General features: G+C 38.7%; 1 protein-coding gene across 1 annotated transcript in view; it reads right to left on the bottom strand.

The window, feature by feature from the left end:
* CEP152 (centrosomal protein 152) overlaps window positions 1-15,903 on the bottom strand; it is a 35,007-nt gene extending 19,104 nt beyond the window's left edge. Inside the window, 11 exon segments of the mRNA XM_026097069.2 lie at window positions 771-862; window positions 2,100-2,247; window positions 2,997-3,197; window positions 4,988-5,127; window positions 6,259-6,399; window positions 7,171-7,339; window positions 7,831-8,172; window positions 8,390-8,456; window positions 8,709-8,809; window positions 14,891-15,015; window positions 15,754-15,903. Of these exon segments, the coding sequence (XP_025952854.2) occupies window positions 771-862; window positions 2,100-2,247; window positions 2,997-3,197; window positions 4,988-5,127; window positions 6,259-6,399; window positions 7,171-7,339; window positions 7,831-8,172; window positions 8,390-8,456; window positions 8,709-8,809; window positions 14,891-14,977 (1,488 nt within the window). The 5' untranslated portion in view covers window positions 14,978-15,015; window positions 15,754-15,903.
* Window positions 15,904-17,008: the final 1,105 nt, after the last annotated feature.

Raw genomic sequence — 17,008 nt, 5'->3', positions numbered from 1 at the left:
TCTAAATGGTAACCTTATTAGAATATTCTAGCATTGGTTTAATTCTACAATACACAATGTTGTTACACTATCATTTTTGATTCCTCCAGCAAAGCATAAGTTAAATCTACAAATTGGGGAATGTTTTCTATCGCTTAATACTTTCCTGTTGTTTTTCTTATAGATTTATGAAATTAAGTATGATTTCTTTTGCTCTTACTTCTTCCTTCCTGCCACACTGTTGTCATCAACTATTTTATTACACAAAAAAAAGTATATATTATCTGTGAAAATAGACTATTACTCTAGTACTTATCAGGAGTCATTGCTTCCAAGCTGACAGATTTACACAAGTCACATACTCAAACTATACTGTAAACATGGACTTCCAACCATATTTCCCAGAGGAATCCTTAGCATTCCCTCTTGTTGGCAATAGGTAGATTTCAGAACATAGTATTTCTAAATTATTCCTATAGCCTCATTTATGAGATTCCTGGTCATGTCTAAACACAGCACTTGCAAATTTAGATTCTTCTTGTTCCATAAGCTGATTGGATAGATGCATGATATCAAGTTTGTGCTACTATCTGCATACAATATACATTTTTTTTTTTTTAATTAAAGAAGTCCAACATGCAATACTGGGAGAAGAAGGAGCATATAATCCTTTACTGAAGGGAGACATGCTGTTTCCCAAAACAGACAAAAAGTTTCAGCCTACCGACCTCTTACCCCTAATGCCCCTCTGTAGAATCAAAATGGTAACTTATTTAATAAAATGAATTAACCTGCAAAGCCTTGTTCATGTTATTGCTTATCGTGTGCGCAGACTGAGCTTGTTGCAATTGAAGCCGTAACTGATTTGTCTCCTGTACTGAGCCTATTGCAGGAAAGAAAGGGCAGGAAGGAGGGAAAGAGAAATATAAATATGCAAGAAAAACCATGACACCTGAAAAAAAATCATGGTTAAAAATAGTGACATTGACTCTCATAAAAGGCATTATTCTGTTTCCTTGAGGTCCTTAATACAAAATAGAAACAATCATAGGAAAAGATATATATTGAGGAGATGAAGGTTACTGCAGTTCTCTAAACAGCAGCTTGTTTAAAGCTTAGAACTATTATGGTGGCTTTATTTCTTCAGAATTTTTAATGGTAGCTTTAAAATAAAAGCCATGAGTAGCAAGACATGACAAACATTCACTGTCCTTGCACGCCACCAGAAGCAAAACAAAATCATGTACCTGTGCCAGAAAGTCAGCAGGAACAGGACTATCTTGGAAAACAGCTCACTTTCCTCTCCTCACAAGATTAATAGACTAGCCTTATAAAGTTGCCATTTTTTTTTTTCTTTAGGGTATTTGATAAATATAGCACAAAGCAAAAACCACCGTCATTCTTCAGTTGGCAGTTACACTCTTAAATATCCTATCACATTCATAATTATGTATTTGCATTTTAAAAAAACAGTAAGACTCCCCTTCATCCTGACATTTTCAGACACTGACTTTTTTCTAGACTATTAGTTCTCAAGCAGAGCAGGTTCTCAGATCAGGATCCTTTAAGACATTTAATTTAGTCAAGATGGTTGGATTCTATGAAAAGACACATAATAAAAAAAACAAAAGACTTCAATGCGCAAAGGTAGGTACAAGCCACATACATAAAGGGCAAAAAAATCTCACACACTTAACATTATCCTACTGATATTAATTCTTGAGAATCAACCTCCAACTACAAAACAATTATTTTTCATTAAATTTGAATGTGGAATGGCAATATACGCTGAATTATTCTCTTACTGTAGTACAGAACTGTGTGCAACAGCACAGCTCTACTCAGAAATACCTACCTATTGAAAACAGTTATGGCTGTTTACACTCAAACTTTTCAAAAATTAGAAGTTTTAATTTTGAGATTGCTGTATTTCTTCCCCACCTTTTATTTAAACAGAACTTCAGTGAAATCTGGCTAATGTACTGGGTAGGAAACAGTCTAATATGCATTTAGACTGATGTAGATCCCATTTCAATAGGAAAACAGATGTGCTATTCCATACTTCAAAAAGTTTGAGTCATGTCTGCAAGGAAAGATAAGGTATGAGCAAGAAACCTGACCTGTTTGCAGTAAGTTTGCACATTGCTTTTGGCTTTCTTCGAGGCTCCTTGTCAGTCGATTTATTATTTCAGTTTTTTCGCATTTGTTTTCTTCTAGCATTTTTTCAAGTTGCTTAACATGCTCTCCTAGGTGATTGCAAAGCTCTTTCTGGGAAGCGAGATTATTTTTATTCATGTTACAAACGAGAAAGGAATTTTAAAGAAACTGAATTCTAATTTCCCTCATGTGAAAGAAGAGGACAATTTCCTGAGGACTCTATAGACTACACCTTTTGAATATATTTAATAGCATAACCAACTCTTATTAAATGTTAAGTAGAATAATAAGTTCTATAATCATGACAAATCCTATTGAATATATCAAGTACCATCTTAAAGACAGCTTTCTTTTTTTCCCCTCCTTCTTTTAACCCCCTACTTCTAAAATAAAAGCAACTGTCCCAGGGTTAAGAATCCTCGGCCATTTTGAGCGCAAAGCTTGGGGATTAGTCAGTTTGTTAAAGAGTTTGTCTTGCAGCAAAATATCAGACCACTTCTCAAGTAGTCCTTTTCCTTACCAGATTTATTCCTAAATACCTTAAAATAAATAAATAAATAAATAGGATTGTGTACAGGATGAAATCTCAGAAAGGAAACCAAGCGAATTCTTGCCTCCTCCGGTAAAACAGAGCCTTCTCTACATCTGTTACATGCAAGCTCCCACAATATCAGTGTCTGGAGATTTTTACAAGAACATATCACATAAACTTCATAATATTGAGACCTATGAATAATTTTCTTTCCATTTAGTTAACAACTTTCAGATGGGAAAATTATGATTACAGGTCAAGAAATGCTGTTCAGGAGGGCTGCGGAGCTCTACAGCATCTGCAACAGTGTCCCAAAATCCATTCTTACCTGCTCTCGGAGTGCAGAGTTTGTGGTATTAAGTTTCTGCTCTAATGATAATACTTCTTTTTCATATTTTTGCTTGAGCGCTGAAATAATGGCCTCGTGTTGTTCTCTGGCTCGCTGAAGGGCATCTGACCGCTGAAGTTCTAACAGCTGCTTCTGCATGCTTTCTATGGCTACCTCTGCCACTTTGGACTGCTTCAACAGCTGCAGGAACAGTATTAGAGTAGGTCTGTAAAGCTGCATATCTTAAATGTTAACAGTTTCTCAAATGAGTGAGAATTTTTTAGAGCTGGAACTCCTATGAGAAATCTAGTATTTCAACAATAATCTATTAAGTCATTTAAGAGTGAAATAAGTAAGGCTAAAACCAGAATGTCAGTTAAATATGATCAAGCTTCCAGCACTTTCATCAGTGAAACTTGAGAGCTCTAGGTGTATTTTAAGATACCTTCCTCTCTGTATATCTCCACTCAGCTGATTAACTTTTACCGAGGGTTTTATTGAGCTCCCATACCCCTTCATAAAACTCAAGAAGCATCCTTAGATAAAGCATCCCGTTGTAAAGAAAGGCACATTAAGTGGGGAAATCTGCACCTAGATCTTGAAAGACAGAAGAAATCAGCATCCCATCAAACTACCGTAAAACAAAACAGCCAAAATAGCCTCAGTATAATTACAGACCTGGTCTGTCACTACTTCCATCCTTTCAGTAACTCAGCTGAGAATTTGATTTGCCTCGTGCTGTCTCTTCACTGTTTTGGTACACTCCGCCACAGACAAGAAATCCACCCACACCAAAACGATATTCACAAACAGTTCACTTACATCTTTGTCTAAAAAGTATCTTAAAATAATCAATCACCATCTTGAGGAACAAGGAGCTTGGGGAGAAAAAACAAGCAAGCACATTCTATTTAAGTTGGCACTTTGTGCGTCTCCTGCCCACCAAAAGCAATTTAGAAGTAGTAACCAGAAGTGATTACTGTTCTTTCACAGATGCCAAGAAAAAGTATAAGGGAAGTAGAGCAGGTTGATGCAGTACTGTTTAAATATGGAAGTCTTTACTTCAAGATACCCTATTTGAAGGGGCCTTTAATTTTATATCTGTCAGCTGAAGATAAAATATGCTCCACTAGAAATGCTGTACTTTCCAGACTCCTGTCCCAGATATGTAATTTTTATATTTCTGTTACTTGGAGGGAGGAAAGGAAGAAGGGGTCCTTAAAGATGGTTACAGTTTTGTGCCACGAATGTTAAGATAATCAGCACAATCTGAATTCCAGTGTATTTATCTACCAAAGAGTAAAAACATCCTGTTTTGAGTCATGGAGACACAGGCGTAACAGTGAAGGTCTTATAAAGCATCCCAAGAGGCATGCCAGACAGGAACAGACAAAAACAAAAACCCCAAATGAGCCCGTATGAGAGAGGTTATTGACACGGCTTAAGGAATGCAGTATGTCAAAATAACTGTTTTCATTAGAGCCTGACTGCTGTAGCCAAAGTGACTCACTTAAAACCAAAGGCTGGTCCAAGAACACAATGTTAAAAAAAGTTTCATCATTAAAGAAGGCCTTTAACATTTAGCTTTTGAAAGAATATCCCCTATTAGTAGGTAATATGACTGTTTTTCAAAGCCATAGGTATTGCTCAACCTGTTAAGTGAATATTGACAGAATATTTCCAAACCAATGCAGCAAAGTTTCCAGAACAAGCTGAAGTTCTGTTCATTTAACTTTTGCTCCAATATTCTGTATGTCAGTTCACAGGTTTTCCATGCAAGAATTGCTAAAAATCCTCATATACTGCCTGGATTTTAATACAAGCTATTTTTCCACCAAAGCTTCCTATTTATTCATCATATATTCAACTTCTGATAATGAACAGCATGCCAGAAGACTACAAAGTGTAATACTTATATTTAATGCAAAAATGCCATAAGTATAACTGTAGAAATCTTCTACAATTAACAGTTTAGAAACAATCAGTAGTACCTGCTCCTCATTGGCAGTAAGAGTCTGAATTTGGGTTTCAAGTGCTTTTATTTGACCTTCAAGATGCACCTCCCGTTCTTTTCCATTCTGGTAGAGTTTTTGAGACTCACGAAGACTAACAGCCAAACCATCCTTTTCATCTTAAAGGAGACATAGTAATTGTGAGAGAAACAAGGAACAGCATCCATTCAACAAGCTCATAGAACATGATTGTGCAGTAACCTGCTCTACAGAACCAAGCTCTACTAGCCCATGTTCTTATCGCATTGGAGCTGAGAAGCAAAAGAGATCACAAAAAGGTTCGGCCAACCTCCGTCTACAGCAACCGCGGTCCCCCTGTGAGAGCTAGCAGCACTCGTATATTGTGCCCTCAGAGCTCTAGTGTTCTGTTGGCACTAAGAACTAGCATCATCCCTCAAGACACGAGGGTAAAAATCAAAATAGATTCCCCTAGAGGGTTAACCAAGACACAGCAAAACAGTCGACAGCCAAAATTTTCTATCTTTTGTGCTCTTTTTGCACTCTACACATCATATTCTTAATTATCCAAGCTCATGACTTGTCCTTGCCTATTCCGGGGTGGAGGGACTAAGACAACCCATTCTACATGATAAGACAGAAGTTATTCCGAACTGCTAAAAGCTATATACAGTCTAGGAAATTGGTCAGTTAAGCCATATAGTACTAAATCTTTTTGTGACAGAGGCATCTTTCTCCTGTTGTTTGCCTTTTTTTTTTTTTTGGTACTTTTAACTCACTACTTTGGCAAACTTCTCATTTTTCTGTGTGTTTCTAATGTCTAGCACATGCGAATCCTGGAATATGATGGTGGGCTTGAGAATCAATGCAGTAAAAGTTAAGACAGTTATTGAGTTAGGCTCCAATCCAGAGAAGCACTTACTCTAAGTATATACCAACACATTGTCTGGATGCTAATATTTTACTGAATTGGGGTCTGATCATGATAACTTCTGTAAGTACTTGAAAAAAGTCATAGTTCACTATGTCAATACATTTAACAGATGTTAAAATACCTCAGGTTACTCTCCAGCTGAAAGACAACAGCAAATAGCAGCTGCATGTCAGCAGAAAAGGCTCATTTCAATTTATTACCTCTCAAATAACAATGTTGGCGTAGAGGATTAGGTCCACACACTATTCCAAATCAAGCTTATAAATACAATCAATACTAATTAAACAGAAATTTCAGAACAAACAGGTTACTAGATATCAGTAATTCTGGAAGTTAGAGATCCTTATAAAAATTTTACCTTTGACCATTGAAAGCTGATGATTCAAATACCTAATCTGCTGTGCACTCTCTTCTAGCTTTTCATTAAGTTCTTCCAGTTGTCTTTCTCTTGCTTTATTTAGAACCCGAAGTTGAATAATCTGCATATTCTCCGAAGAATCTGACGAATTTAAAATAGTGTACAGACAAGTCAGCGTAAGTGCAACCAACTAACCAACCAAGTCATGATCATAAATGATTCCTCCAAGAGATTTCTTTCATACAGTGTCAAATTCACTGTTGGTACACACAAGCCTATTTTTTTTTCAATCTATGTTAGATTCACATCACTTCAGTTGTTCTATTAGCTTTGAATTGCATTGTTAGTGCCTACGATTTTCTAACCATCACTAACAATAAGCTCAGAGATAAATATTTACATGCTGTAAATTCACAGGCAGTTCAGTGACAAATACAAAGTTTTCCTCAAGATGTCTAAAGGTAACAGAGGAAAGTAACTTTGTCATTTGAGATATACTTTACAGAAAAGCCCAATATGGCATCAAGCAAAGCACGTCTCAGAGCATGGTGAGCCATTAACTTCCAATACAATTAACATGACTGTGTACCAGCAGGATTCAAGATCAAGCCATCAGAAGGTAAAATAGCTTTTTCTGTTGTTGTTGTTCAAAGCCTCAGTCAAAATTACATTTTTCAATACCCTGAAAGGTGAATGCCCTCATCAAAAAAAGAAAAGTTTATTGAATTCTAGATAAAGTAGAACATAAAAGAAAGAAAGAAAGGAACAGGAGTATCTCAGTGTAAGTTTAGATCAAAATAAAAGGTCACGTATATCAACTTTTTTTAGTTGTTCTCTTAATAAAAATCTATTGAAATCAATAGTGGACTTTGCATACAGTATTATTTCAAGCCTAAAGAACAAAAAACTTACTTTCATCACTGCCCAGAAATTCATGCTGCAAGTCTTCAAACACTTCATTTCTTCTGGTTCCTTCTTGGGTTATTGGAACTTTTTGCTGAATGCCATTTGGGTACGGTTTATATGTCACTTTGTAAGATTCTACAGATTGCCCACTAACAACTTCAGATGCACCGAACTGCTGTTGTCACAATATATACATAAGGGCAAATAAATAAAAGCTACAACTGTAGTCTTGCTCAATGAAAGTATTTTTCCTTTTGATTTACATGCTGACATTAGAAAGAGCTGTAGTAGCTCTTCATTCTCAGGCTCCAATCCAGCAAAGCACTTAAGTGTGCACTTACTCCATTGAAGTTGAGACTTCACCACTCTTTAACTGGAAGCCTTCATCAAGATTTATATCACACTTATAAAGTGCACCACACCCATACTACCTTATGGGCTTATAGCTAGCCAAACAAGAGCGAAAAAAAAATCATTACAAGCACCCATGAAAATCCAGATATTTAACTGCTTGGCTGTTTTAATGTGTAAAATTGACAACAGAAGCCTCCCATCATTGTTTTAGTTGAGAACACCTGAAAAAATCTACAAATATTACTGCCAGCGACTATAGATCTGTGAAATCTTTCCAAAAGGGACAGAAAAATATACCAGTTTCTGAAATACCTTAAGGTGGTCCTTCGAAGTATCTGGAAAAATTACTATTTTACTTTGCTGATTATTCAGTTCTGGTTTATGGCCATTCATATATGGCCTAAAGTTTTCTGGGAGATGATACACATTGCTCTGTTGGTAGCAGCTTGGAGCATTATACCCATCTCTACCAAGATACACATCACCAGGATCCTCTTGACTGTTTTGGCCACAGTAATCTTCCTTAATCTCATACAAGCATTTTTCTTCATTGTTACATAGGCCATTCCAATTCTTGGAATGTTTTTCAGCATGGTTATCTTGCTGGTCACACAACAACTGTTCAGGAAACAGATTTTGTCCTCGTTCATAATCCTATGAAAGGATAAGAGATTTAGAATGGCTCTACCAAAACTCAGATTTCTTTTCTTTCTGGGGTTACCAGCAGTCAAGGCAAAAATATTTCCATTGAATAGCAAAGAAGGTCACCTACATAAAAAGCACATTTCCAATTAATTTAAAGAATATTTAGCACGTTGTTCTGAACAAGCAGTTGCTATTAATTAGGTGACGACTTAGAAAAAAAACTTACATTCTGAGGATCAGTTACTAATGGATGATCATTCCACCTTCCATCACGCTTCCAGGGCTCATGTGATCTAGAGAAAGACAATCAGCTTTACTTTAGTTATATTCTTGGGGGTGGTGGCGGGGGGGGGGGGAAACACGACGACACCTTCATTTAATCAAGTGACATCTACTTTGTTTCTCATGCAACCCAAACCCTACTGTCAGTTACAGTATGGCTCCAGGGTTTTTTTTAAGATTGTTTTTATGGACTTGATTATCTGAGATTCTACTCTGTCTCAAAAGCACAGCCTAAATAAAAAAAGAAATACAAAAAGCCTTACTGTTCTTCATTCTCATGAATGCTACTGTCCGAATAGCTGGAGAGCTGGTCTCCACTGTCTTCCAGCATATCATGGGGGAGGTCTGTCAACAGTTGTTGCAACTGAAACAGAACACCATGCGTTATATTTCTTTTCAAAAGAATATATGCCAGTTAAAGTATATATGCCAGTATAAAGCAAGACAGACAGAAGAAACAGGTGACTTGCATAAAGTCTGGATTTTCTTCCTCCATTGAAAAGATGTCATCCAGTTACAACACTGGTACTACTAGAGTTCACATCAGGGTGCTTAATATACTAGAGTTACCAGCCTAGTAAATTTTCTGGTAAGCTCTTGTTAAGCAAAAAAGTGAGGGAAAGGCCACCAGATTGACTTGTTCCAGGACAGACTGCTTTTGAAGACTAACCTACAGCTTCTCATGCTGAGGGCTCTCCTCCCTTAACTCTAAGCAACAAGTATTAGACATTCAAAACATGCTCTTTCTGAGGAGCCTAAATTGAAATCCTGGTGAGAACATGCCACTCGTAGTTACTACATTCAAGTCAGCATTGCCACGATTAGTGATTACCTATATATTCAGAAGAGGTCACTGAGCAACTGAACCCCAACAAAAAAATAACACCACTTTGAATTCAGGAAAGAGATAGTTGTGCCCCTTTTGGGTGGCAGCCCAAAAGCAGGATAAACTAGTATGACCTATACTCAAGATTATTGTATATACAAGTGCATAGTGAAATCAATACTGTGTGTGAAAATACATCATTTCTCCAGATATATACTTGGCAACGTGTATTCCGCATCAGAGTCCATACATCATTTGCCATTCTTGCAGATGACAAAAAAAATAATAATGAAGTACATTAAACAGATCTCCAACATATTGCTTTTAGCCGCATTAACTGCAGTCTTTAAGGCAAAGTACACCACTCTGTAGAAAGAATATAGCTAAGCACAAAACATGTGTAAGGTGCACCTAAGCCAAAAAGTTTGCCTAGAGTTCACTGATGGATTACTAACAGGCCAGATGGAGAGATAATTTAAGAGCCATATTATATAACCTCCATTTGGCTTAGCACTGCATTTCTGACTTTGACCAGGGACTCCAGTCCCTGGTCAAAGACAATTGTCACAGAATGACTAGCAATATTTACTAATTCATACAACTTGGTAGTCAACATGCACAACAGTGACAAGTGAATAATCAATTTGATTTATTAAATTTACAATGTAAATTAGGATTAAGGAGATTGTGTATGCAATTCTTATATGAAAGTATACAACAACCTAACCACGAGTACATTCACAAGCTAATAGCTAATAACTCCTGTATTTCATAGAGATTTTCCAGAATTTGTTAAAAACTTATATAATGCTTTAAAATCACTGAGCACAAGGATGAGCAACTGCATTGAAATAAGACAACTTCATTTAGAACAGCTGGTATCTTCAAAATCATCTAAACTCTTTGGAGGTAGCATTTATCTAAGTGTCAAGAAAGCAAAGCTATCTCAAGGCTTTTTAAGAAAAGGAACCACATGAGATTTTTTTTTATAGTGTGTGGACATGTACTGTTTCAGAGTAGCTTAGCCTGCCTTTCCAGAAGTTAGTCAGTTCCTTTTGCCCACATAAGTTACTAATAAATAAATAAATAAACAAACAAACATCTGAACTTACTTGATATAATGAATCCTGTATAGAATGTACCTGTTCTTCGAAGTTTTCAGTGAGGCTTTGATATGTGGCCACATATTGGGCTTCCACTTGTAAATCTGAGCAATACATTCTGTTTTTCCTCATTAAGAGGCCAAGGAACTACACAATATATTCAAAGTTATCACATAGTGTATCTGTACCCTAACTCTGTTTTCCTCCAAACTGTCAGACAAAGCACATACATAAGTGTTAATCAGAGTAGAAACATCAGCTGCTACATGTGAAATACTAAAACACATTATCTATCTTTGTAAAAGAACAGTTGCAACTAAGTCAAAATTTTAACTATTAGGTATAAAAAGTTAGTATCTATATAGCTTTGTTCTATTTGACAAGTTTCCCTATCATTAGGGCATCCTCTGGATTTATTATGTCCAAGAACCAGAAAGCAGGAAAGGAAAGACAATCATTCACTGGAGAAGACCTTTCATCTGCCCTGTTTACAGCCAAGAACATACTCAAGCACCGTAAGTTTCACTGTTCTTGCACTGGTTTGGAAACAAATTCAAGAGAAAGCAGCACATATGTGGTTCACAAGACACTGTCATGAGATTTCATACTTAAACTGAGCTCAGTCTACCAGGTTAGCTAGCATGGGACTCCAAACAGGGCTAAGGGCAACATAAGGTAATCATCTGAGTGGTGTCTTTAGTCAGTTCACTCAACATTAATCAGAGAAAAAAGAAACATTACAGAGCCCAAGAGGACAATAAAAGAGAAGGGCTAATGTTTTTTCTTGCAAATCTGTTTCTTGTATGCATGAGGATTCTTCACAAAGAATTGCTTAGAGGGTCTGAGGAACGCACCCCCCCACCTTCCCCACTAAAACACACATCCAAGAGGCCAACTCTCTCCAAGAGAGGGAAAAAAAAAAAAAAAAAAAGCAACAGATTTTTTTTCTCCCAAATTAATAGGCTACACATAAGAAGATATTATCATTATCAAAATTGTCATTGTGATAAAAAAAGTTCTTGTATAATGGGAAGCCTGTTTTATTTGTGCAGCAGCACTACCCTATTTTTAATCTTATACTCTAGAGGAAAAAATAAAAATAATAAACTCCACGCACACAGACACACATAGAGGGCCCAAAGTTAATATACTTGTCTGACAGCTGAAGAGATGGAAAGGCCTGTTCTACATGTAATAAAGTTGAAAAACTACAATCATCTGTAAGCTCTCCCCGCACTGCCATTTACAAAGACCTAAAAAACCTCAAGTATTCAGAGGACAAAGTTTCCCTTCCAACAGTTTTTGGAGGACATCACATAATTCAAGTATTGAGATGGTTCTAATGCAGAAAAATAATATTTCTGTTACAAAATAAAGGCACTGTAACTAAACAGTTATTGTGAGATGCAAGAAGATTGCGGGGGGAGGAAGGAGGAACAGGGTATTTCATAGGTAAGAGGAATTTGCATATTACTGAGGTTAAAAGCAAACAAACAAACTGTTTTTCTCAGATCCACAAAACTGTGGATCCAAATACTGAATGTTTTAACTCCCAGTCTGAAGGGATGACCTCACAGCTTCAGAAGATATTCCAGCATTCTAGATCAGAGGCTCCAGCATCATTACTGCTGCAAGAACACCCTTAGAAAGCATTACAAGAAGGAAAAAATAATCACATTACAGATTACTACTTGAAGAATGCTGCACCCCCATCTCCAACGCAGCAGCAGTGCCACGACTCAGAAGTACAGCCATCCTAGCACAGAGCAAGCAAAGCACACAGCCTCCAATGTGAAAAACACTCAGAAGTCCGCACTGCACCTCAAGCAATCCATGGATACAGAGGCAAAGACTACCTCCATTGTCCAACAGCTTGTAAAGACCCCAATCCCGGTTTAGATTACCAGAAATCCATTAGCTAACACAGCATATCTCTTGGTGACTCCCTTCATTTTGGAGTTACAGATTCAGCCAGTAAGTAAACAAAACACTGGATAAATATCAATGTATTCCCACCTACTCAAAGATACAAAGGGTTAATAGAATTTTTTATATGAAGCTACTTGGACTTTTTTCTGAGACTGAATACATCCTGTATATCTACTAATATCTAAGTCAGACATGCATAGTTCAGAGACCGGGCTGAGATGCCATACGGACTACTACTAAATACTCCAAGACTTGTTTCAGATTAGCTCTTCAACACCCCACTGTAATGGCTAAGATAACAGTCAAAAAACAAAACAAAAAACTTGCAAAGCATTCTGCAAGCTAGTATGTAATTAGTTTTGTCCTAATTCTCATTTTATAGCTTTATCTTGCACAGCAGGGATTTCTTATGTCAGTTAGGCTACCCCTTGTGACAGGCAAAGATCAAACTTGTCCATCTTTGGGGAAAATAATTTACTATCTCCCTTCAAATCTCATGAATCCAGTAATAGTCCAGATAACTGTTCTTAATTTGAGATTTTAAGGTTGGAGAAAGAATAACTCCAGTAATAACCTGGCATCAAAGCACTCTCCTACTACATAGAGCTTATTTTTTCAAGGAAAGAAAGAAGCGGGGGGAAGAATGACAGGAAGCGTTTGCCCTGGTAGAAAACTTAAAATAATGCAGAAAGTCTTGGCTTAAATGTCTTGACCAGCGAACACAGCAGAGCCTCCACTGAGTTTGCTAGACATTACACCCCACTGAAATACCTATAATAAGTATAGTTTTGTGAAACCCAGATTGCCCCGGTTCAAAGCTGCATGACTTACAAGGATTATCACTAACTTATTCCAAAGAGACTGCTTTGCACACCGCTGTTACAAAGCGGAAAAGAAATTTTAGAAACAGTACTGTGCCCACATCTACTCTCCTGCATGAATAGGACTATAAATAGGATATACAAACCATTTCTCCATAGACAAAGATTACATCAGATGGCAAAAATAAACGCAAAAAACCCAAACCCCAGTGCCCGAACTTCTTCAATAGGAAGTAGAGTTGAACTTTTACAAAGGTATTTCAATCATTACACATTCGGTCTCAGCAGCTCCCTTCATAACCTGAGCACACAGGCCCATTTCAGAACTGCTCAGCTCTCATTTCGACCAGAACAACCAGCTTTCAGAAACCAAACATTTTCCCATTCAGTTAAAATACAAAAGTAAAACCTAAAAAAAAGCCGCTCTGAACTACTCGCGCTGACACCAGTGATCAAAAGGCAGCTCAAGCCGATTGTGAGGTCACTACAGAATTCTCTCCCCATGACAACAATAAGTTTTACTTTAAGATAGCCGGCAATGCTTTCAGAAGCAGAAAATGCTTATGGAGCCGAGACTGCAAGGACAACATAGGAAGGAAGGAAAAAAACAAAGGAACCAACCCACCCAACTATTACACACACAGCTTACAGTGAAATTTGACCAGGACACTATACAAAGGACCTACCCTTTGTGACGAGATCTCAGATGATCAAAGGGAAAATATTGAGAAACTATTATTCAAACAGTAAGCTACTGCTAGATTGAAGTATTCCAAAAAGCACAATAAGCATCAGGTATTGGTGACTATGGATTAGAACACCCCTTCAGATATCACAAGAACACAATATATCTTTGTGGAGAAGGAAATACCTTAGACTGGTACTATAAGAGAACCTGGAGTGACCAAAAAAAAAAAGTGTGTGTGTGTGTGTGTGTGTGTAAAAAAAACAAAAAAAATAAAATCAGCTCTCTAAGCTTATAATCTTATTTATGCTGTCATTTTCTCACTATAATAACCTTACAATTATTTCACTTGTTCTCCTGCACATGCACAACACCCTTTATTAGGGTAAAAGGTTTTTGAACAGACATCACATTCCCTACAGTGTTTGCAATAGAATCTTTAGAAGTTGTATGGCTATTGTTCTACCCCACATTTTTGTGAATATTTATGTGTACATCACCTGCCCTCTAGACCGCAATCCCTGAAGTATATCTTGTGGCAGTTAGCTGACACAAACATGATTTACTACCCCATAAGAAAGCATTCTGCACATTCATGTTAAATGCACATTTTGCCAATTCCATCTTTGAAATTAAAGAAACAGAAACCTCCAGGATAGCCAATGTATTTGAACTCTAAAAATTAAAGTATTTGAATATATTTTTCTGGAGATTAGAGTACATAACTTATAATCAGAATTTTAAGTTTCCTCATTCGTTTCTAAGCTAACTTGATTTTCAGTTGAAAGGGAGCTGTTGTAACTGTAATAAGTAAAAAAGCTGTGAAGGAATACACAAAGTAGGTAACAGGGGCCTTTTGCAATCTACTAAATAGCCAAGGGATATCGTTTCTTGCAGCCACTACATGCAACATTGAAAGGCTCTTAAGATGCATCTCCTCATTATCACTCTACTTCCTGTGCAACTCTTAAAAAGTAGAGCCTGTGCTCTATGTTATCAACAACGGCATAAAACTTCATTTTGAAACGGGAAAGAAGATGGTTAAACAAGCCTTTCAATCAAATAATTTATTTATTTTCACCTCTTGTTCTCTTGCATAATCCTCTTGGTCATACTCTTCTTCTTCATGTTGGGTTTGTAGAGCTCCACTATCAAAGTCAAGGGACATCGTTTTCTAATGATAATGTTTTTGAGTATCCAAAAAACCTATCACAAGGCAAGAAAACACCACATGAGTAAGAGCAAAAAAAGTCATAAAAACGAACAACAACAAAAAACCACCCTTACTTCCCAAATCAAGCAGCCAAACAATTTTTTGATAAAAACATTGCCTATTATCTGTATCATTTACCTGAGCTTTTACTACATTTCTCAGCATTAACAATACTTCTCATTTCTAAGAATTTAGCATTTAAAAGAGATTATATAAGCTTTTTATAAAATGACATGAAATTATTAAAGTTCATTTATGAAAATTGACATCACTTTCTTCAAGCTCTAACGCAGAATACATTCACTCAATACAAACTCATAATTATGCCCGCTCTTAAGTCTTGCTTCATTACTTTCCATATACTACAGTAGAATGACTAAATCTTGTACCAACTACTTGAAGTAGGATGCTGCTTGAGCATTCGGATAATAGCTTTAACAACGGAAAAGTATCAGGTCAATTGAAGACTTGAATAACTGCTTAATGAAAAGCAACTCAGACCCCCAAGGACTCGCCTACACCGAACAGTTAGTTCGCAGTAAGCTAGAGTTCATAATTGCTGGCCTACGTTTGATTACTAGGTAAGTTATTCCGTTAGCCCCGCCGCCCCCTCAGCGCAGGGTTTACTCACAGCCCTTCCCCCGCGCCAGCAGCGCGGCCGGCGGCGCTCGGAGGGGAAGGCGCCTCCGCAGAGCGCGGGCCGGGACCGAGGCCGAGGCGCCGCCACTCACCGGAGCCGCCGCGCCCAACGGCCGCTCGCTTCCCATCGGGCACAACAAAGGCACCCCCGCCGCTCTTCCGCGTGACAACCGAACCCCGCGCCCGCCGCCCTGGAGTGGCAGCCCGGGCCTCCAACCAGCGAGCGCGGCGCTGCCCCACCGCCCCCGCTGTGCAGGCGGGAGGGGCGGGCGGGAGACGCTCGCCCCGCCCCATTCGCGCTCGGTTGCGCTGCAAACCCTCTCGTTGGCTGTTTGAAAGCAGGCGCGCATGGCCGCGCGAAAACGTCTGGCTCGCTGGTTGGCCAAGCGGCCAGCCAATGGCTGTGGCCGCTTGGGAGGGGGCGGGGTTTTCTCCCCGTGACGTTGAGGAGCTCCCGCCCCCAGAGCGCCGGGGTGGGGCTGGGCACAGGTGGTAGAGGCGCCATCTCGCAGCAAGACGTGGCAGTTGCCTGGCAACGCGCGATGGCGTTGCCAGAGCGGTGCCCTCGTGAGGTCACAACCTTGCGGGGTGACGTCTCGCGATGAGAGGGCTGGCCCTGGTGGCCTTGTCATGACGAAAGCCGACAGCATCTCTCACTTCAGAGCTGCTGTGTGTCCCTGGGGTGGCCTTTCCAAGCCTGGAGCTGCCTGCTCCCCTCGTGGGGAGCTCCCTGGTCCCTCTTCCTCCCATGCCGTCATGCTGACCGGGTGGTGATGGCGGAAGAGCTCGGAGGCCCCCAGGCTAAACTTTACATGGAGGAAATCCTCCAGTGGGCCAGGCCACTGCCTGTCCGGTGAGAGCCTGGGAGCAGCCAGGCAGTGCGAGCAGCCCTCCTTTGGAGTGTCCAGCACCCAGCCCCAGTGACCTGCTGTGCCTCCAGGGCTTACCTAATCTGTTTAAAAATAAATAAATAATTTTTTTCTGAGCTCAAGGAACTCCTTCCACAGAAGAGCCTGTAGCAACCATTCAAAAAAAAAAAAAAATCAGGAAAGTTTCTCAAACAATGAGCATTTGTTCAGAGAGGAGGAAGATATGTAATAGCACCATCTGGTGACACTTACCCTCAGCAGTAATGCCTCCCGCCCAAAAGGCAGAAAATGGAAGTTGTGATAGGAGAGATGCATTTGGGTCAGTTGTTGCAATACTTTTATTGATGAAAGCAACCAAACATGGATGTTAATGTGTTTCAGTGACATTTATAGGAACTTTGGAAAAAAAAGAACCAAAATGCTCTGTAACTTTAAAATTACCCATTTTTCCCAGGGGCTTCTAGTAACAATTAGAACA

Source organism: Dromaius novaehollandiae, chromosome 10 (genome assembly GCF_036370855.1).
Source record: "Dromaius novaehollandiae isolate bDroNov1 chromosome 10, bDroNov1.hap1, whole genome shotgun sequence".
NCBI lineage: Eukaryota > Metazoa > Chordata > Aves > Casuariiformes > Dromaiidae > Dromaius > Dromaius novaehollandiae.
This window is presented reverse-complemented; position numbering and strand designations above follow the sequence as displayed.